A 23022-nucleotide genomic window follows, 5' to 3' on the forward strand; every position below is an offset into this window, starting at 1 on the left:
AAATAAATAAATAAAGACCGTAAGTGCTGAGATAGCGGGCCCCGCGATATTTTTCGCTCTCTGTAATCAGCCACGAAAAGAGGAGGCAGGGGAGGGGAGTGAAAAGTCGCGATCCGGCCCGGAAGGGGCTCCAGGAAAACTCGTCTGGGCGACAGCAGCACCCTCAGCGCCTAACTTAGTGAGCTTTTCTCGGCTGGCATTTTGTCTCCCATAGCGAAAACTGCAAGAGAGCGGAGTGGAGTTTCCGGAGAGAAGGGCTCAGGCTGGCGTCCTGGGCGGGCCAGTCCCCTTGGCGAGCCTCTGGGTCTTCCTACCCTCCTTCGCCACCCGTCCTCCTCCCTTTTGCAGGGGGCGGGCGGGAGGCAGCCGAGGCAGGATGTGCGTGCGCACGCGCTCCCGCAAATACGGCTGAGGAGTTCTGTTCCTCGGGCATTTTCCGAGGAAGTCTGGAGCAATTAGGCTCAGTCCGGGGAGAGCCAGCGAGAGAGCGGGCGGCGCAGCCGGCGCGTCTGGGCTGCCTCGCAGGGCGGGAGGGGGCGGCCGGCCGGCCGCCCGGCGGCGACCCCGGGCCCCGGCCGCCACCATGGGCTTCGAGCTGGACCGCTTCGACGGCGACGTGGACCCAGACCTGAAGTGCGCGCTGTGCCACAAGGTCCTGGAGGACCCGCTGACCACGCCGTGCGGCCACGTCTTCTGCGCTGGCTGCGTGCTGCCTTGGGTGGTGCAGGAGGGCAGCTGCCCGGCGCGCTGCCGCGGTCGCCTCTCCGCCAAGGAGCTCAACCACGTCCTGCCGCTCAAGCGCCTCATCCTCAAGCTCGACATCAAGTGCGCGCACGCGGCGCGCGGCTGCGGCCGGGTGGTCAAGCTGCAACAGCTGCCCGAGCACCTCGAGCGCTGCGACTTCGCGCCCGCTCGCTGCCGCCACGCGGGCTGCGGTCAGGTGCTGCTGCGGCGCGACGTGGAGGCGCACATGCGCGACGCGTGCGACGCGCGGCCGGTGGGCCGCTGCCAGGAGGGCTGCGGGCTGCCCCTGACGCACGGCGAGCAGCGCGCCGGCGGCCACTGCTGCGCGCGGGCCCTGCGGGCGCACAACGGCGCGCTGCAGGCCCGCCTGGGCGCGCTGCACAAGGCGCTCAAGAAGGAGGCGCTGCGCGCGGGCAAGCGCGAGAAGTCGCTGGTGGCGCAGCTGGCCGCCGCACAGCTGGAGCTGCAGATGACCGCTTTGCGCTACCAGAAGAAGTTCACCGAGTACAGCGCGCGCCTCGACTCGCTCAGCCGCTGCGTGGCCACGCCGCCCGGCGGCAAGGTAGGCAGCCGCCGCCCGCCCCGACCCCCTGCCGGGCTCCTGGGTCCCCGGGGCGCCTCCCAGTCCCTTTGGGCACGGGGGTCCCGGGAGCATCTCTGCCTCCCTCTTCTGACACTGCTTGCCAGATGGGTCGCCGTGAGCAAGGCCGGGGAATCGGCCTAAACTTGGGAACTGTGGTCCTTTGACAGATTAGACTCAGGGTGAAGTATAGCTCCAGCAGCTTCAGGGGTTGTGGAAAGACTCAAAGGAATCCGCGATCAGCGCAGAGTAAGAATGAGTGTAGCTCCAGAGTCAGAAGTGTGCAAAGGCTTTGCTGCAGACCAGCTGCGTGATCTTGGGGAAGTCGCTTAGCCTCTTTGGAGGTTGGGAAACATGGTTCCTATACACGGGACACGCAGGATAAGATACTGACCCACGGCGTGAACTATATCCATGCACCCTCAGGAGTTCCAGAAAGAATAAAAGGAACCCACAGCCCGTGTAGATTAAGTTAAGAAGGCTGCCAGAGGAGAGGCCTCGGGAGTAAAAGCTGGATTCCGACGTGGGCTTTGCTGCCAACTAGCTGGCTGACCTTGAGCAAGCAGCTTAAGCTCTCTCGAGTTGGAAAGTATGGCCCTAGAGATGTGACACAGGGGGTGAAACACACACAGGCCCCTTCTGTAGTATTCCTCCAGGGATTGAAAGAATTCCAGAAAGAAGTAAAGGGACCGCCACCAAATACAAAGTAATAATTGACAGTGAGGCCTCTGGAATTAGAACTGTTCTCGAATCTGGGCTCTTGGCGAAACAGCTGAGTGATGTTGTGGCTTAACCTCCAGGTGCCTCCGTTTCCCTAAATGTAAAATAGCTTCTTTACCCCCTTCAGGGAGAGAACATGTGAAAAGGATCTAGCACAGTGCCTGGTGGAAAGTCAACGCTCAGCAAACGTCGCCTGCAGTTATCTTCAGCCTCCTCCCCTTGTAAGCCATCCCCTTGTGCTGGGAGTTGGTGTAATTATAACAGCCACCACTACTGGAGGCTTGCTTTGCTCCAGGCCCCGTGCTAAGCACTTCTGCTTCTCAGCTGTTTCCTTTGTAATCAAGTAAGGGAGGCACGTTGCTTCTCGTTTTGTGGGTGAGGAAAACTCAGGACCAGTGAGAGGCAGTCAGATGTCTGAGTCACAGCTTCTAGGTGCCAGAACTGGGTTCTGAACCCACAGGTGCCCAAACTCGCGACCACTCTCGTGTTGTCTCCCAGTGTAACCACAAGTGCCATTTACTGAGGGTTTATTATGTACCAGCGACTGTGGCAAAGCACTTCGGAGGCATTCTGTATTTAATCCTCTGAGATGAGAAAGCAGGTTCAGGTCATAGAACTCGTCGAGAGCTGGGATTCAGGTTCTACCTCAGTTGTCCACCTTGGGGTGTTTTGACATTTTGGGCCCCAAAATTCTTTGTTATGGAAGGCCGTCCCGTGCATTGTCAAATATTGAGCGGCATCCGTAGCCTCTACCCACTGGATACCAGTAGCACCGCCCCCCCCCCCCCCCCCGCCCAGTGGTGACAACCAGAAATGTCTCCATGTGTTGTCACCTGTTCTCTGAGTGGGGCATAGTCACCGGATGAGAACCAAGAGCTCCCTGATTGCAAAGGCCACATTGTCACCAACTGGAGAGGGGCATGGGCCATGCCGCTGCCCCCCGGGCTGCCTGTTGCAGCGGAGGGGAATGTATTTGCCTGAGGGGCCCCCAGGGGCCTGTGTCTGCTTGTGTGCTTTGCCTCTCCCTGCCCTCTCCCAGCCCCCTCTTCCACAGCGCACACCCGGCCTGCCAGTTTTCCGACTCCCCCCTCCCCGCCTCCACCCCATCCTGGCCCCCGGCCTGTCTGTCAGCAGCAGTCTCAGCAGCTGGCCGGCTCTGGGCGAAGGGCAAATATTTACAGCTCTGAGGCTCACCCAGGACCGCACAGGCGTACAAAAGACTGGCGTGAGCCTGCGAGTCACCAAAGTAAGGGGCAAAGCTGGGTCTTCAAGCAGGCGCCGGGTTTGGGGTGAAGGAGTTTCCGGAGTTTCTCCTGTTTATGCTGTCATCTGGACTTCCTGCATAGTTTTAAGTGATGCTTATTTATAAATAAGCCATTCACTCCCCCAGAGTTTATACATCATTCATTGTGAAGCTAGTTTATTATTTCTTCTTGCCTTTCTGTTTTCTTTCTGGAGTGTTTGGGTAAACTCCCTCTCGGAATCAAAAATATGATACTTGAATCAAAACTGTGGAAGTTTTTGAAGCTCTGTTGGGTGAGTCAGTAGGCTAATCAGGGGCATTAAGTTTAGGGACAAGATGTTGCTTTTTGAGCTTACAGAGAAAGTTTCCTTCTGGAGTTGGAGTGCTGCTTGGGACTTTTATGGACCTCATTGCTGGGCCTGAAGACAGCCAAGAATGGCCTGGCCTGAAAGCTGCACTAGTTCATTTTTCTGGCTTCAGACCCTGGCTGGTCCCAGCCCAGGCCTTAGGGGGAAGCTCGCTCCTTTTGCCTTGAGGTTAACCCTCAGTGGCCCTTGTGGAAAGCTTTTGCTGTTCCAGCGTCTGCCAGACAGACCCCTCCCACTGCAAGCTGTTTAAGAACTTGTTTATTTCATTGGCCAGACTCTCTGCTCCTGCTGGGTACTGTTTATTCTCTTCTAAAAAGCAGAAGGATTTATATTGCTTGGAAACTCTCATGCACAACACTTTTATTATTATTTTTTTAAAGTCCTATCATTTACCTCTCTGTTACAAGCTGAAGTAGATAAGAAAGACTCAGAAGATTTTTCCATACCCTTTCTTCAAGGCCTAGAACTTGTTCCATAAAACGATCTGGCATTATTTAAATAATATAAGGTTTCGGACTTTTGATACCAGCTGAGCATTTAGGGTTTGGACCTACCTAGGCATTGTTTCTCCTGCCCTACAAGGTGAGCTGAAACAGGTCTTCTCAAACCTTCACATGATTGGAATCACCTGGAGAGCTTGTTAAAGCACAGATTCTTACCCTGAGAGATTCTGATCCATCAGGGCTGGTATGGGGCGTGAGGTTCTGCGTTTCTAACAAGCTACCAGCTCATGCTGGGCCACCTATCACATTTTAGGTAGCTACTCAGCTAGACAAAGAGTTTACGCTCAAGTACAGATATAGATCAACACATGTTGGTCTTTCCACACAGGTATGATTTTACTGATGATCGTCTGAAATCTGTTCCTGAACGTTTTTTGAAAGACCAGGGTGAAGTTCTAAAACCCAGACTGCCTAGCAGTTATATGATAGGTAACATGGTCCAGAAAGGCTTCCTGAACCAATCTGAAGCCTCATCCGGGCTACAGCAGACTTGGTGATGCTATGCTTGAGGTTGTTAAAGAGCTGGGCTCCCAGCCTCAGTTTCCTACCCTGACTTGTCCCCCTGATTCTAAGAACAGAGGCGTTCCACAGCAAAAAACTTGTTTGGCTTTCTGGGAAGGAGAAAGTTCTGGGCGTAACTCTGCTTGGAATTGTTGAGAAACTTGAGACCCAGCCTTGATAGCTTCTGCTCTTGTATCCCTACTTCCAGTGTGTCATTAAATCAGGTTGATTTTACCTCCTAAACACTTCTTGAATCTGTTCATTGCTCTCCAATCCCATCAGATGATGACCTTGGTCCAAACCAGGGTTTCCTGACCTCAGCACTATTAGAATCTTGGGGTGAATAATTCTTGGTTGTGTGTGTGTTGTGGGGAAGGTGTTGTGTGCATTATGGGACGTGTAGCGGCATCCCTGGCCTCTACCTGCTAGATGCCAGAAGCATGCCTCACGTCGTGACAGTCGCAGATAGCTCCAGACACCGCCATTGTTCCCTGTAGGACAAAAATCAGCCTTGGTCTCAACCCCCATAACCTCTTGCCTAGATCACAGCTGCTCCCTCTATGTATCTTCCTGCTCCCCTCCAGTTACCTCGAGCTGGGAATCATTTCTTAGAAATGTAAATCTGATGTCACTCTTCCTTCAACCCTGCTGTGCCTTGAGTTTCTCTTGGGTGGATATAAGGTCAAGCACACTCTGGGTCCTGCTGGCCTCCACCTGCCTGTACTCTTCTCCCCTTTAGTCTCTCTTCCCAGGTTCGCTGGCTTCTGGCAGGTCCGTGAATATGTCCCTGAGCTCCTTCCTGCCCCTGGGCCTTTGCACTTGCTCTTTTTTCTCCTTGGAATAGTCTTTCCAGTTGCTCATTGCTGGGTAACTGGCAAGTTTTCCAACTCTCCCCTTCTAGCCCCTGCCTTTCTGTCAGCACTTAGGGTTTGCTCATGACTAGATAACCTTTCTATCCTTCCCATCCCAGCTCAAGCATCACTGCCTGTGGGAAGCCCTCTCTGACCTCACAGACGAGGTCTGGTGCCCTGAGACTCTCACCTTGGTGCTCCGCCTGCATGGCCTTCATCACAGCTGTAACTGAATAATGGGAAGATCTGTTTATTGTCTGTGAAGGACAATAAAGGAAGGACCACGTGTGTGTTCTTCAGGGCTGCGTATCCCAGCACCAGTTCGATTACCATGTACCCTGTGAACTCTCGATATGTCTTTGTTCCGTGAATAAATTCAAGATCGAAAGGGCTGTCTTGTCAGCCATCGCAACTTTTCAGATTACTAACCAAGAGTGAGCTTGTTAGCTCACTCTTAAAAAAGAATGAGTTTTTCCGTGACCTGCAAGTTAACAAAATTGTTTCCAGGTTTGTGGGAGGCATGCTTTTGTTTCCCCAGATCCACCCAGATCAATTTGTGTAAACTCCCAAATCCCAGAAACGATTTTGTCCATTTCAGAACTCCTGGAGATAAGTGAATCTAATAGACAATTGTATGAAAAGGTGTTCCAGATGTCCAAACAGTTTGAAATGTATCTGTTAGAATGTTCACAGTTCAGTGTCTTTTCTGTTTCTGAAAAGTGTCAGCAAGTGGCCATTCCATGGTGTGTCTTACAGAACAGCCCAGTTCCGCTAAAGGAATTGTGGGCTGTTGCATCCATTTCATTTCAGTGATTTATAAAGAAAATTAGGATTTGGCTTACAAATATGTTACCCAGCTACACTGGCTTAAATGATTATAACTGAATAATTTGAATTGGGAATTCTGTTGCCGTTTATCTGTAAGTGATTCTTTCTGAGTTCACAAATGATGTTTGCTTCTCTGTAAAAATATTTGATGAGAGAGAACCTATTTATAAGGTGGTTTTGTGTTGGCTGTAGACTAAGGAGCTTAAAAGGAAAGGAAGTAACATTCATTGAGTTTAACTGGGTACCATACACTTAGGGTACATTGTGTATGTACACACATCTTATTCATTTGGTAGACCCCTTTCTTTTTTGGTAAGAGAGGGGGATTGTAAAACAGATTATAAAACAGCTAGGTTAAGGCCAGAAGTTACACAGATTCTAAGTGTAGAGCTGAGATTTGAACTCAGCACCCGACTCCAGGCTGTTACCAAAATAAGAACAGTATTTTCTCCTGAGGCAGTGTCCCCTCCAAAGTCTCATACAGGGTTTCCAAAGGACTGTTACTCTGCGTGCAAGCGCTGTGCGGATTAGAGATGTGGGTGCATCTTCAGGAAGACTCTGTGAGGTTAGTACCCACAGCCCATTACCCTTCCCATTGCAGATGGAAAAAGAGAGACTCCAAAGATTAAACAGCTTCCCCAGCGTCGTTATCTGGCTCCGTTTAGTTGGTGTGATGGCTTCTGGTCCATGGTGATGAGGTGTGTTCACCCCACACTGTGATTCCTGTTTTCAGAGGTCTGGTGTGGAGCACATGCAATAGAAAACAAAACAGGTCCTGCCAGGAAAGAAAAAGAAGAGAAAAGAGGTGGTGTCCTGGATGGAATCATGCCTCATCTCCTTAATTTCGAACCTAGTAAGTTAAAGAGTGGTTGATGGTAGGAAGTAAATGAAATTCTTCCAAATGTGTTCTTTCAGTCCAGCTCCTCACATGCTTATACACTGCGTTTCAGGCGCTGGGATAGGCACCGCCGGGTGCAAAGGGGAACTTGAGCGGCTTTCACCCCTGGATCAATCAGACACCCACTTGTGCCTTTGAAAACAACACGTCTTGCTGTTCTTTGCTCAGCCAAGCCTTTTAGCCGGGGGTCACCTCTGTCCCCCCAGACTAATGGTGTTCTAATAAGCCTGTTCCAATAAGAAAGGGAAGTGGTGTAACATAGTGATTGCCCTTGTAAAGAAAATAACTAACAGATGGACCCAAGCATCCATCTTTCTCCCCTATCCCGTTTGTCTGTTTACAGGGAGCCTAAGGGGCGGAGCCATGTGCAGCCTGTGTGCACGTGGGCCCTGCAGCAGCCCCTTCTCCAGGAGGGGTGGTTGGATGAGCTTTTACCCTGGCAGAGGGCGACGGGTGTGCAGAAATGAGTCCTGGGCAGAGGGGTCAGCCCTAGAATTTTGCTAGGAGCTGTTTTCAGGTGCCCTCTGTCTTTGCTGCAAGTGGATCAGGAAGGGGGTGAAGTCGCCTTAAGGTGGTGGGTCAGGGCTGGTTGTGTCACCAGCAGCTCCAGGGTACCCTGAACTGAGCTGTCATGTGATTAGTATCAGACCCTGGAGTTGGTGATATCCGGGCTCCTGTGCTCCTTCTGCCTTGTTGAGGATCTCTGGGAGGATCTTCTAACCTCCTCTAAGCCTTAATTGCCTCATCTCCAAAATGGGGTAATGCTGATAGGACTGGCATTAGGGTTCAATGAGATGATGAACATAATGTGCATAGTAAGGCTTACCAAGCATTTGTTGCACATTTATTAAGTGAATGTTTATTAAGTACCTATAGGTTTAGGGATGTGCTTCAAGTAAATCACTGAAGAAACATTAGAAATTGGAGATGGTTTAATAGAGAAGAAGGAAAGGGATTTTTACTCAAAGGATTACAGGCTCATTGCAAGCCATGGAATGCCCTTGGGTGACCAGAATCTCTGGCTTTCTCTTCCCTGACTGCTTGTCAGTGCTGGAAACTTTGTGAAAGAGGGATATTCAAGTCAATTTCACTGCATCTGGGTAGCAACTCTGAGCTAAGGTGTAAAGGAGGAGGCTAAAGGCACGAATAAGATGAGGGTACTGGGTGTTTACTTGTATTTATGTTCATCCAACTGCAGTTAACAAAGCTAAAGAGGGATGGGCCAGGCCAAGCTCCCACCTGCCTGTAAGTGAGAAGGTAGGACTTTGCAGCTGGGTAGCCTTTGCTTTGTTGCTGATTTGGACAAGAAAATGCTCCAGGTTGGGTAATTGGATGATCACTTTTCAAAAACTGAAATCACCTTGTAGTCCATCAAGTGGAAATGTGAAAATGCTGCAGCACCTTAATTCGGTTTGTTGTTGTCTGTATGTTGGTGAAAGCGTCGCTTGTGGGCGTTCACCAGAAAAGCAGATGAGCGGATGATAAACATGAGAGATACAGACTTGAAATCAAACTCATGGAAATAGAGAAGTAGACTTAGGGATTTCTTAGGTTATCTAAATATAGCAGCAGATTAAAATATGCGTATATTTTTGGCCTAGGGCAGCACTGACAATCTTAACTTAATGTCTTAGGTTATTTTTCAGAAACATCTTCTTTGGCTGTGGATGAATATATCCTGTTCTGTAGATATTATGGTTCCATAAAAGCTATATCTTTGCTCCTTTCTGCCTGTTTTCCCTTGCCCTTTGTCTCTTTTCATCCTCTCTGCACCTATTCTGGTGACAGATAAATGCTGCTAATACTTAAGTTGACTGTCTCAGCCGTTTCCAATTCATTTTCAAGCATCATTCCCACGACTACCTTCAGTCTTAGGCTTGAACAGTTTTCCCCTTCTGTTCTTCCTCCAAGAATCCCTTCTTTTAGACCTGAACTTGGAATTACAGGGAGGGCTTGGTCCAAGCTGCTTCCTCATTAAAAACATAGTTTGACCAACGAAGATGACAGAAACATCTTGGTGCAGGCAGAGAAGGCATCCCCATTCTCTTTAGGACAGAATTTCTGGCAGCCATCTCTGCCTCCTGGTCCCCCCCAGCCCCGCCCCTCCACATTTTTGCACTCTCTTGTCACTAGTCAACAGACAGAGCTGTTTCCCAGCTGTGCGAGTCTCTGGGAGCTTTGCATAATCTGAGGCTGAGAGGTGTTGTGTCACCCCAGATACACAGACTAGCGGTCAGTCAATTACGGTTCTCACAACCCGCCGGGCAGCTTTCCAGTCTAGCCCGTTCTCGGCTACAAGTCCCACAACAGCAATAATCAAGGAACACCCGTCACTGGGCGGAAAGGAGTTTTTAGAAAGAATCCACATCGACAGCGGCATGATGGACTTCGGGGGCTGCCACACCGCTTAGGAGATGGCTGGCGTCCAAGCTTCTGAGGCTGGGTTGTTTGGAGGAGAACGGTGACAGAGTGATGCTGAAAGGAAGAGGCACTCTACCACAGAAGACAGTTTGCATTCTTGGACTTAAAAGAAAAACAGCCACGATAAGGTGTCTTTTTGACAAAGTACATTTGACTTCTGCTTTTTCGCTGTGGCTTTTATTCCTCGCCGCCCCCCCCCCCCAAATTCTTGTTCAGTTAGACCTTGAATGGAGCAGATTACAAATTGGGTGATTTGAACACTGATCGGTAGTTACATGTTTGAATATGATAGCCAAGCTTATTTGAAGCAGAATCTCCTGGACTTGGAGCTTCTATTTCTGCTTGTAACTTACTGGCTGTGGATGGCTCATGCCACACCCCCTTCTCCAGGGTTACTCTCTCTCTGCCCTTTCTCAATCCTAAAGACCTAAGCATCTCCCAAGGAGACCCTACACTTCACTAGGGGCCTGACTGTCCACTTGATTTGGATTCTGGGGTGGAGACAGGGTGCTGAGCATCTGTTAGAGCTTCGTGCCCCTTCTCCCAAGGAGGCAGTGCTGGCACTGGACTCCAGAATATGAAGGCATCTTCCTTCTCCATCCCCCACCCCGGGCTCTTGGTGAGAGCGCCTCTCCCTCCTGAGTCCTGGCTCCGGAAGGGAAGAGACCCTGCCATTCAGGAAGAGGGTGGCTCTAGGAAAAGCTGCCAAGGAGGTGCTATCTCATTTCCATTTTTGTTGTTTCTCCCCCCCCCCCCCCTATTCTTCACGTTTTGTTTTCTTCCCAGCCCATCAAGACTCACTCATCCGGTAGAACTGGGGGGTGTCCAAGTGTCTCAGCAATACCTGGGTATCCTGTGCCCCCCACTCCTCCCTCCACCGTCCATATCCAAGCCCACACTTTCTGGGACTTGATGTTTCTCCTGTCCTGTTGGGAAACACCATCTGTTCCCCCACCCCCTTTGCTCCCAGGGCCATCTCCCTCCAGGCCTGGGGATGTCCTATGTCCGATTTCCCCTCCTCGTGCCTCACAGCCGTCTGATCAGTACCCTTTGCCCGTCCCATCTCTGTGCCCCTGAAGGTCCAGGCCGAGCTGCTCCCCTTGTCTTCTTTATCATGTCTCTCTCCCACTACCTCCAGGATAAAATCTGTCTCCTGGCACTTGTGCAGTCCTCTAAGAATGTGCCGCTCTTTTTCCAGACTTGGGAAAAGGAGGAACGGGTACGTGGATGTAATAGCTCCCATCAGATGGCCAGATGTTGGGATGAATGTACAACTGTCTTTATTTCCTTAACTTCAGGCCTCAGCTCTCCCAAACTTGCTGTAGACTGAGTAAGTTAACTTAGGATTAGACATTCTTCATTTCCAGAATTTTGTAGCAGAGTCATTTATGTGGTTAAACAGCACCATGGCCTCAGTGCTGAGATGTGCTAGTGTCCGGCCCACGCTGTGCTCTGCTCGTGTTTGGAACCCTTGCTATTGGCCAGGCCCTGTACGGGGGCACTAGGCAGTGATAGTCTATCTCATTCATGTTTCAAGAAGAAACCATTATTATCCTCATTCTAAGAATGAGGAAACTCAACTCAGGTTCTGACTGTGAAGTCCAAGATCTTAACCATCACCCTGTTCCTGTCAAAGGTATAGTATTCTTATGACACCCTTCAGGGTATAATAGATACTCTCATCTTTGCCACTGTTATTGCATAGTCCAAAGAAGCCTTGCTTAAAACTCTAATTACATAATAGATACTCTGATCTTTGCCACTGTTATTGCATAGTCCAAAGAAGCCCTGCTTAAAACTCTAATTACAAAGCTAATTAGATGTCTAGTCCTTCATGACATTGTAATGTGAAAGCCGTGTCTTTTGAGGCAAAGGAATTTAGGGTAGGATGCACACGTTTACCAGCCCAGGAGGAACAGCATGGGTGTTGGAGTCCTGTGGACCTGGGTTCCAACCCTGCCCCTCCCTCTTGGAGCCACGTGATCTTCAGCAAGCGTATGCATTTCTCGAGCCTCAGTTTCTCAGGTGTAGAGCATTGATATAATACGTGCCTCTCAAGGCTGATGTTTCAGTTATTCAGTTGTTTTTGTGAAACAGAGCTCTTTCTTTTTTTTTTTTAATTGGTATATATATTTTTAAAAATTTATTTATTTTATTTATTTATTTTTGGCCGTGTTTGGTCTTCGGTGCTGCACGCGGGCTTTCTCTCGTTGTGGCGAGCAGGGGCTACTCTTCGTTGCGGTGCGTGGGCTTCTCATTGCAGTGGCTTCTCTTGTTGCGGAGCACGGGCTCTAGGTGCGCGGGCTTCAGTAGTTGTGGCTCGTGGGCTCTAGAGCACAGGCTCAGTAGTTGTGGTGCATGGGCTTAGTTGCTCCATGGCATGTGGGATCTTCCCGGACCAGGGCTCGAGCACACTTCCCCTGCATTGGTAGGCGGATTCTCAACCACTGCGCCACCAGGGAAGTCCTCTTTCCCTTCTTTTACTATACCAAGCCACTGAGAAAGTTTCAAAGCATGGGTTCTGCTAAACTACCAAAACAGAGCAATATAAGTTAAATTTTCCTTTAGATGAACAGTGTCACTTATTAACATAATGTCTGTGAACAGCCGGGAACACAGTATTGATGAGAGCCTTTGTCCTTATTCCATTTGTAAATCTCTTCACTCAGTGGGATATAATTGAATGAGAATCATTTAAATGCCCTGGATCTGATGCATTTTGAACCCAGGAACAGGTTAAATAATTAAGCAGGAAGTAAGGTTAACCTGTTAAACATGCTGTTGTGTGAAGCCTAGTGTATAAATTCTCTATTATTTCTTCTGAAGAATCAGAAATTAAAGGAAAGTATTGATAGTTAAGGTTGCTTGTGGGAAGGGGAGTGGAAAGGAAAAATCAGGATCAAGCTCGGGGTGTCGGAGAAAAGGAAATGACCTTTGGTCATTAGATGGAGAAATGAAAGGAATTCGGCTCAGGCAGAGCTTTTCTTTTCTCTGTCATTGCTCCCAGTATCATGTGTTGAATCTTCCACATGATGGCTCAGTCCTGTTAATTAGTCCTAAAATAGACAATGTCACCTAAAACCAGTGTCTGTCCGTCCTGGACAACAGACTAGGTCAAGACACTTCTAGAAAATGAGAACCCACTTTCTTTCTTCCCTGGGATTGATTGCATCTGGGAAGGAGGTGTAGACAGTTAACTTGATTGTTCTTTGCATATTGCTATTTGACTGAGGAATCTTGTTTCAGGCATCGTCTCAGTTGGTCTCCATTGTCCCTGGAGGGAGATCTTTGAGTTTGGGACCAGACCTAGGTGTCTTTGGGCATCTCAGGTTGGGTCTTCTGGAGATAAATAGTTCACTAAAGAGTTTGGAGTTTTGTTCTGATACTGGTTTCCTGGGTAAGACCTCCTATGATGAGTTCCTTTGTGGAACTTTTTGGAACTCCAACAAGGGAACGATCTTGGGTGGGACCAAATATGTTGCTAGTCTACATGGCACTCTTTTCTATGTTCCACACGAAAAGGGAGTTAGTGTAGACAGTAATTAAGGTCTAGAATGGGAGATCATGGGTTTAAATCCCAGCTTGACCTCTTACTAGCTCTTTGACAAGGGACAGCTTTCTTACTTGTTCTCGCTCAGTCTTCCCACCTGTATCATGAGGGTGGTAATAGTGCCAGTTGATAACATTGGTTGGATTATTAAATAAAATAAAGCACTTAAGTGCTCAATATAATTTCTGGCACATGATAAAGAGCCAGTAAATGTTAGCTGTTATCATTGTTAATGCAGTGCAATGAGATTTCTTTATTTTTCTTTCATTTTTTAGAAGAATAAATAGTTGTCACACAGTAGATTTAAAACTGGTCTGTTTTAATCGTATGGCTGTGCATTCCCCTTTGTGCATCATTTGAGCTTGTCCAACCAGAGACATCTGCCTTGGATTACTGTGTGACTGTACAGTGTCTATTCTTGATTAGTTATGAAAGCCAGAAATGTAAGATATGTATGATAACTCTCTCAAATTCCCATGTATTTCTAACTTTTTCACCTCTCTAAGATAACAAAGCAAGAAATGGACTTAGCAACATTTTCTGTCTCCAAGGCAGAAGGATATAAACTCTTCCAGTTTGCACATCATTGTATTTACATCTCAAAACTATTAGGGTGATTCTGAACGTTTATTCTCTTACAGCAGTGAATATTGTTGCCTGTTCTCTTGTTGCAGGTCAGATAAACAGTAAAGATTGATAGCGTTGATAGATGCTCTGGATGGTGGTGCTATGAATAGGACTTTTTTTTTTTAATAATTTAAATTTATTTATTTATTTATTTTTGGCTGTGTTGGGTCTTCGTTTCTGTGCGAGGGCTTTCTCCAGTTGCGGCAAGCAGGGGCCACTCTTCATCGCGGTGTGCGGGCCTCTCACTATCACGGCCTCTCTTGATGCAGAGCACAGGCTCCAGACGCGCAGGCTCAGTAGTTGTGGCTCACGGGCCCAGTTGCTCCGCGGCATGTGGGATCTTCCCAGACCAGGGCTCGAACCCGTGTCCCCTGCATTGGCAGGCAGATTCTCAACCACTGCGCCACCAGGGAAGCCCAGGACTTTTTTTTTTAAAAAGTTCATAAATAGGTTGTCATTACTGAGGCACTGCTGTTTTTTTTGTTAAAGTACAGTAGCTTGATAGAGACTCGCTTCTCTTTTATATTTACCTACTGTATTTTCTGCATTGAGTAAATGACGCTGAAGAAATGAAGATTTTGTTGTGTTGTTCTTATAGGACACCTAGTTCTTTCATCAGAAACTGCTTTTTTCTACTAATAAATAATCATTTTTGTTTTTACAGGGTTTTAGTAATTGATGCTAAGGCTTCTATGACATTTTTGAAAATATTTTGAATTCTGCTATACACTAACTAGTCATGAGAAACAGCCATTGTTGTTAAGAACTTGAAGCACTTGGAGATACTTTTACACATTAAGACCCATTAGTTTTTTTTTTTTAAGAAACTTTAATCTTTATTTATTTATTATTTATTTATTTATTTATTTATTTATTTAATGTCTTAGGTCGTGCCCTGTGCAGCATGTGGGATCTTAGTTCCCTGAGCAGGGGTTGAACCTGTGCCCCCTGCATTGGGAGCATGGATTCTTGACCACTGGACCACCAAGGAAGTCCCTGAGACCCATTAGTCTTTAGTGTGTGTGTGGCTGTGTTACATGCAGTTTTCCGGGCCAAATATGGAACAGGGTTTTACATTGACAACTATAGCAATAAATGAAGCAGTGCTCCAGGAAAACCACTGGGCACTGCACAGTTGGCAAGAGTGGTTTTCGTTGCCACCGTGGAGGTAGAATAAGATATTTGCATTCATGTCATTCAAATGTTGCCACTTATTTCCCCAGCAGAAGTAGAAAGCGCAGGTTTCATCAGGAAGCAATAAATATCAGAATAAAACCTCTTTGTGATAAGCTGTCAGTGCTGTTTTTGAGAAGCGTAAAAAAAATTACCGCATTTAAATGATACCCTGTTTAAACAGAAAACATGAGTGAAGCAATTGTAAACTTATAGCCAGTACATGTGGAGTTTTGCATACCATTCAGGTAGTTGGAACTGTTTCAGAGGTGTATCAGCAAGTTTAATATATATGTCTAAGCCTATTAAGTGATAGTTTGCGCAGAAGGTTAAATCTATTTTTATTTATCTGTCTGTTACTTGAGAGTGTTAGTTGGGGTGCCCTGGCATCTCCATCCTGTTTGACTGTTGAACATTGTGCCTCTGAGACCTGCTGGGGCCATTTCTGCTTGTTTGATTTAAAGGGGCTCAGGTGGACCACCCCCCTACGTTAAACAGTGTTTTCTGTTGCACACTCTGCATCCCCTCAGGACTGGACAGTCATTACTTTGTGAAAATGCCCCTTCCCCCCTTTTCAGTAAGGTTCAGGATTTTTCTTTTTCCCACCCATGTTTGCATCTGACCTTTCAAGAGCCATTTTCCCCCCAAGTCTCCCAAACACAGATGACTACCGACGGGCCATACGTGCACACAGACTTCCGAGGGGATTGCTATTGGAACCTTCCATGACATAACGTGAATGCTGCTGTTGACAGTGGTTGAGAAACAGACAGACAGTAGCCATCTAGACAACCAGCTTGCGCTGGGCTGGCCATAGGAAAGATGCGTTTGCAGACCAAGGTGTCACTCAGAGAAAATATTCATTACACGTGTCTGGACATCTCCAAACGTTCTTCAGTGATTGCTCCAGGGTTAGATGGTATCAAGAAATGTTTGTAACCTCTTCAGCGCAGGACAGAGTTTCATCATGGGCCCCCAAAGTTTTCCCTGGTTAAACTTCTCTAGAGACATAGGATTTTTAATGCTTAGCAGCCCATGAGTCCATTTAGATAGAAAGAAAATTCCTCCCATTTTTTTTCGCTGTTTGTAAATAAAATTTTGAACTCATTTGTTCCCTGCAGGGTGAAGAAACAAAAAGCCTGACTCTTGTCCTGCATCGGGACTCCGGCTCCCTGGGATTCAATATTATCGGTGGCCGGCCGTGTGTGGTATGTTAATTGCTGAAATGGGTTTTTCTTGTCCCTAATGCAGCTGGAAGAGGGGTCAGGGTTTGGGGGGTGAGGGGTAGGAAACCTTGCTCACTTCATTCCGCTCTAATTAGAGTTCATTGTGTATCTAACATCTTCACCCTCAGGGATTTTTATTATCTTATTTTTTTATTGAAGCATAGTTGATTTACAATGTTGTGTTAGTTTCAGCTGTACAGCGAAGTGATTCAGTTTGGGGGATTTTTATTTCATCGTGGTCTCCTAATGTAGCATTGTCCTACTCATACAATAGCTTATCTTAGCTGTTTAGCTTTGGGGATGCGTGTCTGGTTGGGTAGCAGTTGAGCTGAGGCACGTGGCATGAGACATGTGCGGTTGCACGGAGTGACTTTGCTAGACTGGGGGCTCTGAGACTGGCCATGTGATCGGGGCTTCTGCTCTGTCTGCCCTTTATCAATCAGGGGCAATTCCGCCATTTGTGGGATAGTGCATCCCATGCTCTTTCTTCCCTCTGGAGCTGTTCACCCCATTCATCATGATCCCCTCCTCCAGAAAGGAGAGACTGAGTTCAAATCTGTCAATTTAATTGCAAAGAAAATGTCTGCTAAGAGGGCTCTGGGGGGGTGGCAGAGGGTGTGTTTTGGGATCTCACCTTTCACGCTGGATTGCCCGAGTATGTGTCATCTCTTGCTCTTTTCTTGGGCTGACCCTTTCCTTGTTTGTTAGCTTTGAAGGAAAACAGTCAAGGGAAGGGAAAAGAAAATCAGATTCACTCATTCAACAAATAAGTATTGAACACAGGCTGTTCGCTAGGGGCTTGGAGATACTGGCCAGGGAGACTGGGTCCCTGTGGTCATTGAGTGTATGTCCTGGGTGATATTGGGCAAGAAACAAGCAAATACAGTAATTACAGATGGGAGAAGTACAATGAAGGGTAAAAAGTGGGAGGATGGCATGTGGTAGCTACCGAGGAGCAAGGGCCACCATTGGCTAGAGTAATCAGGAAAGAGAGGAAGGGATATTAAGGCAAATCCTAAAGGATAAGAAGATGTCAGCCATCCAGCTGTGGTTAATGTTTGCCCCCGCCTTCATGGAGCTCAAGTCCGGATGGAGGAACTGATGAGTTAGGAGAGGAGAGCACTGTTCTCATTGATACACGCTGTGCCTGGGTCCAGCTAAAGATGCCTGGGGGCGGTGGAGTGGGGGGGGCCGTTAACCGTAGGGAAGGAGGCATCCTGGGGCAGGGCCATTGGAGCTGGGTTCTGAAGGATGAGTAGGAGTTTGCTAGATCAGAGGGTCAATATATAATACATTTAGTTGAGCAGTCTTAACTGTAAAAAAAAAAAAAAAAAAGCATATTTAGTTAGCTACAGATTTTAAATATATTTACTACTGAACTAATGTTACCTGTCTTATAAAAGTTACATGCAAAAGAGTCATTTTAAATTATGAAGTCAAAATATGAATATGATTTTTAAAATGCTTTTTTGTCATTCCAATGTGTTGCATTGCAAGTACCCATCTTTGAAGACCACTGAGCTAAAAGAAAGTGGGCGGACCCAGGGAAGCCCAGACAAGGACAGGAACAGAGTTGAGGGGTGGCAGGAAGTGGTCAGAAGGAGGCTGGAGAAGCAGAGGCGGGTTATGATTAAATTCCCTTTGCTTTTAGCCAAGGCCACAGTTTCTTGCAAGAAACTTCCACACCGTTGATTGTAAGAAATGACAGCTTAGTTGTACGTGATACGTAGTCATTAAAATGATAAACTAATACATTATCTGCCTTATAAAACATACTTAAAAAAGAACACTTCTAGACAATGAGGAGAATGAAGGTGGGCAGGGGTAGGGGCCGGTCCCACTTGGCTGGGCCCCAGCACTGTGCACACACCCTTGTGTTCCTCCCATCGTCTCGGGGTGTTTCTTAAGAAACTAACACTGTGGGCTTCCCTGGTGGCTCAGTGGTTAGGAATCCGCCTGCCAATGCAGGGGACGCGGGTTCGAGCCCTGATCCGGGAGGATCCCACATGCCGCAGAGCAACTAAGCCCGTGCACCACAAATACTGAGCCCGCGCTCTAGAGCCCGCGAGCCACAACTACTGAGCCCACGAGCCACAACTACTGAGGCCCACACGCCTAGAGCCCGTGCTCCGAAACACGAGAAGCCACCGCAGTGAGAAGCCCGCGCACCGCAACGAAGAGTAGCCCCCGCTTGCTGCAACTAGAGAAAGCCTGCGCCCAGCAACAAAGACCCAACACAGCCAAAAATAAAGAAAATAAATTTATAAAAAACAAACAAACAAAAAAACACAAAAATCCCAGCAGGGTTTTCCTGACACCCGTTAAAAAAAAAAAAAAAAAAGGAAACTAACATTGTGTCAGGCTGGGACTTTTCGCTTTCTCCTTTTTCCAGTTGACTGAGAGATCCTAGGCGGCATGTCACGGTGCTGCTCTGATTCAGTTCTTGCTGCCAGGGGTTAGGCTCTCCAGCTCTGGGAGGGGGTGAGGGAGCAAACTGGGGCTTGACTGGCTCAGTAATTGTCCCTAGGAAACACCCGGACCGGATGGACCCAAGTTCTCCAACTTACCGTCAAGAACGTGTTTTGCCGTTTGGCACAAATAACAGAGAGTTGGCTGTGCTTGGTTTTTGTTCATAATTTTTATTCCTCCTCTCCATACCCATCATTACCAGTTTTAAGAAACAACTACCGTAAACGAAGATGCATTTCACTTTTAGATGTTTCAGAAGTTTCTGCAGCCAAAAGCGCCCAAACTAGGAAGATCTCTTCTGCACACACCAAAGTGTATATAGAAGAAGGGAGCCTGATGTTTGCAAACTGCCTGAAATGGAGAGGCAAGCCTATGGCTTGACAACTGTTGGGCAGCCAACTATGGGAAAGCCCGAAAAGATGGTGTTTAGTTTCTGCACATCCCCAGGGGTGAAAGGATGCTTCCAGCCTCACTAGAATGCAGTTGTTGTTTTTTCCTCAGACTTACCAAAGAACATGTTTTAGGTCATTTTCTTTTTCCTTTAAAAAAAAGTGATTTAAGCACAAACCAGACTCAATTTTGTAGCGTTCAAAAGTGTTCTCAGTTTATGTGGTCTTTTTGCAAGAATTCCATGCATGGCCCTGGGGAGGAAAATTGAATTCCATATGCATGTGTTTGCCGTTGTGTTTTTAAAAACTTGTGCTGATTAGCAGAAACAGCAAAGGGAAACCTAAATGGATTCTTCACTGTTGCCTGGAAATCTGGCAGGTCATTGAGAACAGGCTAAAAAGCCAGGATGAGCTACAATGTGCACTCATTGTCAGTTACTGGAAGTAGAACGCCGTGCACATGACGTGTGTGTTTCCCAAGGAATTCCTGTGTTGGATGCTTGGTTGGGTTGTGGCATAAGCCCAGCCAGGGGGCTCTGACATAAGGCTTTTCATTGCATGATGCTCTTAGCAAAATCACATCACCCATTCATGAGTGCTCGTATCCCTAAAGAAACAGCAGCCAGTGTAGTGTATCAGACCTTTCCCTTCAGCCTTTGGCAAATATACTTCGTTGTCAGGCACCCCTGGGATGAAAACAGTCCCTTTCATTTTTCTGTTTCTCAAGCCACCAAAAGCAAACAAATCCTAATTCATCTTGGTTCACCTTGATGCATAGCTCTACCTTAAAATGTGTTAGGAGAGGAGCCAACAAACAAAGACTAAAGAGGTGTCTCATAAGAGAAAAGTCTCGCTATCAGGGATGGGCTTGATTTGTTTTTTTTTTGATTTTGTGCTTTCTGTATTTTTTGAATTCTGTTCCCATCCCCTACCACTGTCTTTATTTAAGCTCAGTTGTGGTGTTTGCTCTTGCCTGTTCCTCTCTGATTTTTGCTTGGACTTTCTGATGCTCCTTAAGAAAAATTACTTGTGTATGATGTATTTTTCTGCAAAACAAGCCAAAGCCCAAATCCCATCCCCTTTTTCCCCCCTTCCTCCCCAGCCAAGAAATGCAAAACAGTTAAATCAGAGTAAACACAGATCTCTTTTCATTTGATATATTGACATCATCTCTTAGGGAACTCAAGCTTCTCCATAAATCCTTTGTGGTCCATTGAGACTCTTCAGATTCCTCTAGTGGAATATTCCCATAGCCTGGAATGTTGGAATTCATGTGTATTTTTGAGGTTTTTCTCAATGGGAGACAGCATTGCGCTTAGAGCTTGTATAAGAGAATCAACCTATCCTTAGTTTGAAAGTGACCTATGCCACTTCTTAGCTGTGTGACCTTAAGTAGGTTACTTAACCTCTCTGTCTCAGATTTTTTCCATCTATGAAATGGATAATAATATTACATACCAGTTGTGGTTATTATGAGGATTAAATGGTGGACAGAGTACACTCACTACGTACCTGGTACCTAGTGTGTGTCAGTAAATAGAAGCTGTTGCACTGCTCTGTATCTGATACAGGCACGTAGGGAGCTACACAGATGCCTTGGGACGCGTGCATCATTAGTAGTGGCTGTGAGAGAGAAAGGAGGCTCATAGAAATTCAGACAGTGAAGGCCTGAGCGGAGTGCTGTGATGCTGGCCAGGGGTGCCTTTGGGGGCCGGCTGATCCAGCACAACACCCACAGACTTGCAGACCCTTCTCTCTCGGAAGAGTGTTGATAGAATCCAGATGGCAGTGAGAGACTTATCTTTGTCTTGTGGGGATAAGTGTTGGGAAAAACACTTAATGTTCATTTTTGCTTGTGATTTTGGTGTCTTTTGAATCATATTTATAACATTATATAGTGTGTGTGTGTCTTTGTGAGAAGCGGGGGAGGGAGGGGACAGAAGAGATGGAGAATGTGCATTTTCCCACCCTTGGTTACTGCTGTTATACTTCAAGGGGTAGATTGAACCACTTCAAAGCCATCTCTCTCTTTCTTTAGAATATAGGTTTGTTTTTGTTGTTGTTGTTTTGCAGCTTAAAGAGGAAAATGTTGTATTTTCATAATTATTTTTTAACACATGGAATTTTGATGTATTTGCATGTAGAGAAATTAGTACTGAAGTGGATCTTCTTATGGCGTTATGTCAGGGAAATCAACATGATGGTAGATTTTGGAGTTTTTGTGGAACATCCTGAACTTACTTCCCAAATGCTTTTGTTTGGAAACAACACATGCTTTTGCCATTGCATTTATAAATCCATCTGTTAATCACGAGAAATTTAATCCACACACTTGGAGAGCATTCATCCCAGTGCTATTTGGAAAGAAGTTCATGAACAAGCTGTGAGGGTTTTTTTTTTTTATGAGTTTGTTGGAGCTTTTTGATTTTAAATAAAGGGAGGACTTTGAGCAGCGAGCCGTCTTCTTTCCCAGAAAGTTTCAGTCTGGACTTTGAAAGATATAAAGGGATTCAAGAAGATTGGAGATCAGAATTTATTAGGAAGGGGGAGGGGTCATGGTGGGCTTTTCTGATGCAAATCAGAACAAAGATAAAACGCCTATTTTCACCATCAGATTATTGGCTATTTAAAAGTTTTATAATACTCTGTGCTTGTGGGGATATGAGAATATACTCTGTCTAATGAGCTGTAAGTACAAGCTCTCTGAAGGGTAGTTTGGCAACATCTATCAAATACACATACCCTTTGACCCAGCAGTTCCATTGCTAGGGATTTGCCCCGATATATACTAGCAAAGATATTTCAAAATACAGATAGAAAGGAATTAGAGGTGACACAGTCTCTAACAGCAACAGCTGTAAACAGTGCTAATTATCCCTGTGTGGGGATACTGTCCAGTCACTTAAGGGAGTGAGGTAGACAGTGGGCCTGATGGTGAAGAATCTCCAACATTTTTAAAGTTAAGTGAAAGAGGCCAGGCACCCGAGAACGTGGGGAGCATAATCCCGTTTCTGTGTGTAAGAAAGAAAGAAATACATGTTTAGGAAGGTGATACATGAAAATGTTTTGGAAAGGATGGATAAAGTGCTACTCGATGCAGTGAAGGGGTAGAAGGACAGTGGGTTAGAGATGGCAGGGGCTTATCATTTTATACCTTTTGGTATGGCTTGACTTATTTTATCACATGTTAATTTTAGTTTAAAACAGATAATCAGGGGAAACAGCTGGCTTTCACCCCGTTGCCACTTGTGCCACCAGCAAGAACCCATTACTGTTTTAAGAGTGTAAGCTTGATTTTCATGATCAACTTAATGCCTAGCATTCATGTGTGTGTTTTTTTTTAACCCAAAGGACAACCAAGATGGATCGTCCAGTGAAGGAATCTTTGTATCCAAAATAGTTGACAGTGGACCTGCAGCCAAGGACGGAGGCCTGCAAATTCACGACAGGATCATCGAGGTATGTGGACACTGCCAGGGTCTTCTGTAGGCCGAATGGCATCCCGTCTTCATCCGGCTCAAGGCAGGGTGTTCGGTGGGGCAGGGAGGCCTCAGCTGGTGACTCTTGAGGCAGGAGTCAGACCTCTCCGATGGTGTGGGACCAGACTGCGTGCTGGTTGCCTTGCTCTTAAGCTTTTGTTCATGTTCAGTGCAGAGAAGCCAGATTATGAGTGGCTTGTTGATGATTTGGCTCTTGTCACGCGGCCGCGCATCTGTTTTGCGTGCTTCAGTTAGAGCTTCGTGTGAAAACCACTGGGGAGTCGTGTGTTAGTTAGAACCAGGTGAGCAGTCCCTGTGGTGCAAATGGTGACTCTGTTCAGATCGGTGACCAGGGAGGGGGTCATTGTGTCGGCTGTGGAATCACTCTAACGTCCTCAGGGCTCACGACACACAATCATTTCTACATATCCCTCTTTTATGCATGTCTTTTT

General features: G+C 46.8%; 1 protein-coding gene across 1 annotated transcript in view; it reads left to right on the forward strand.

The window, feature by feature from the left end:
* Positions 1 to 428: 428 nt before the first annotated feature.
* The window catches only part of PDZRN3 (PDZ domain containing ring finger 3), a 245409-nt gene continuing 222815 nt past the window's right edge, over positions 429 to 23022 (forward strand). Inside the window, exons 1-3 of the mRNA XM_057554987.1 lie at positions 429 to 1306; positions 16129 to 16215; positions 22443 to 22550. Coding sequence (XP_057410970.1) covers positions 584 to 1306; positions 16129 to 16215; positions 22443 to 22550 — 918 coding nt within the window. The 5' untranslated portion in view covers positions 429 to 583. The remainder of the gene's footprint in view (positions 1307 to 16128; positions 16216 to 22442; positions 22551 to 23022) is intronic.

This window comes from Balaenoptera acutorostrata, chromosome 10, assembly GCF_949987535.1.
Source record: "Balaenoptera acutorostrata chromosome 10, mBalAcu1.1, whole genome shotgun sequence".
Taxonomy (NCBI): Eukaryota; Metazoa; Chordata; class Mammalia; order Artiodactyla; family Balaenopteridae; genus Balaenoptera; species Balaenoptera acutorostrata.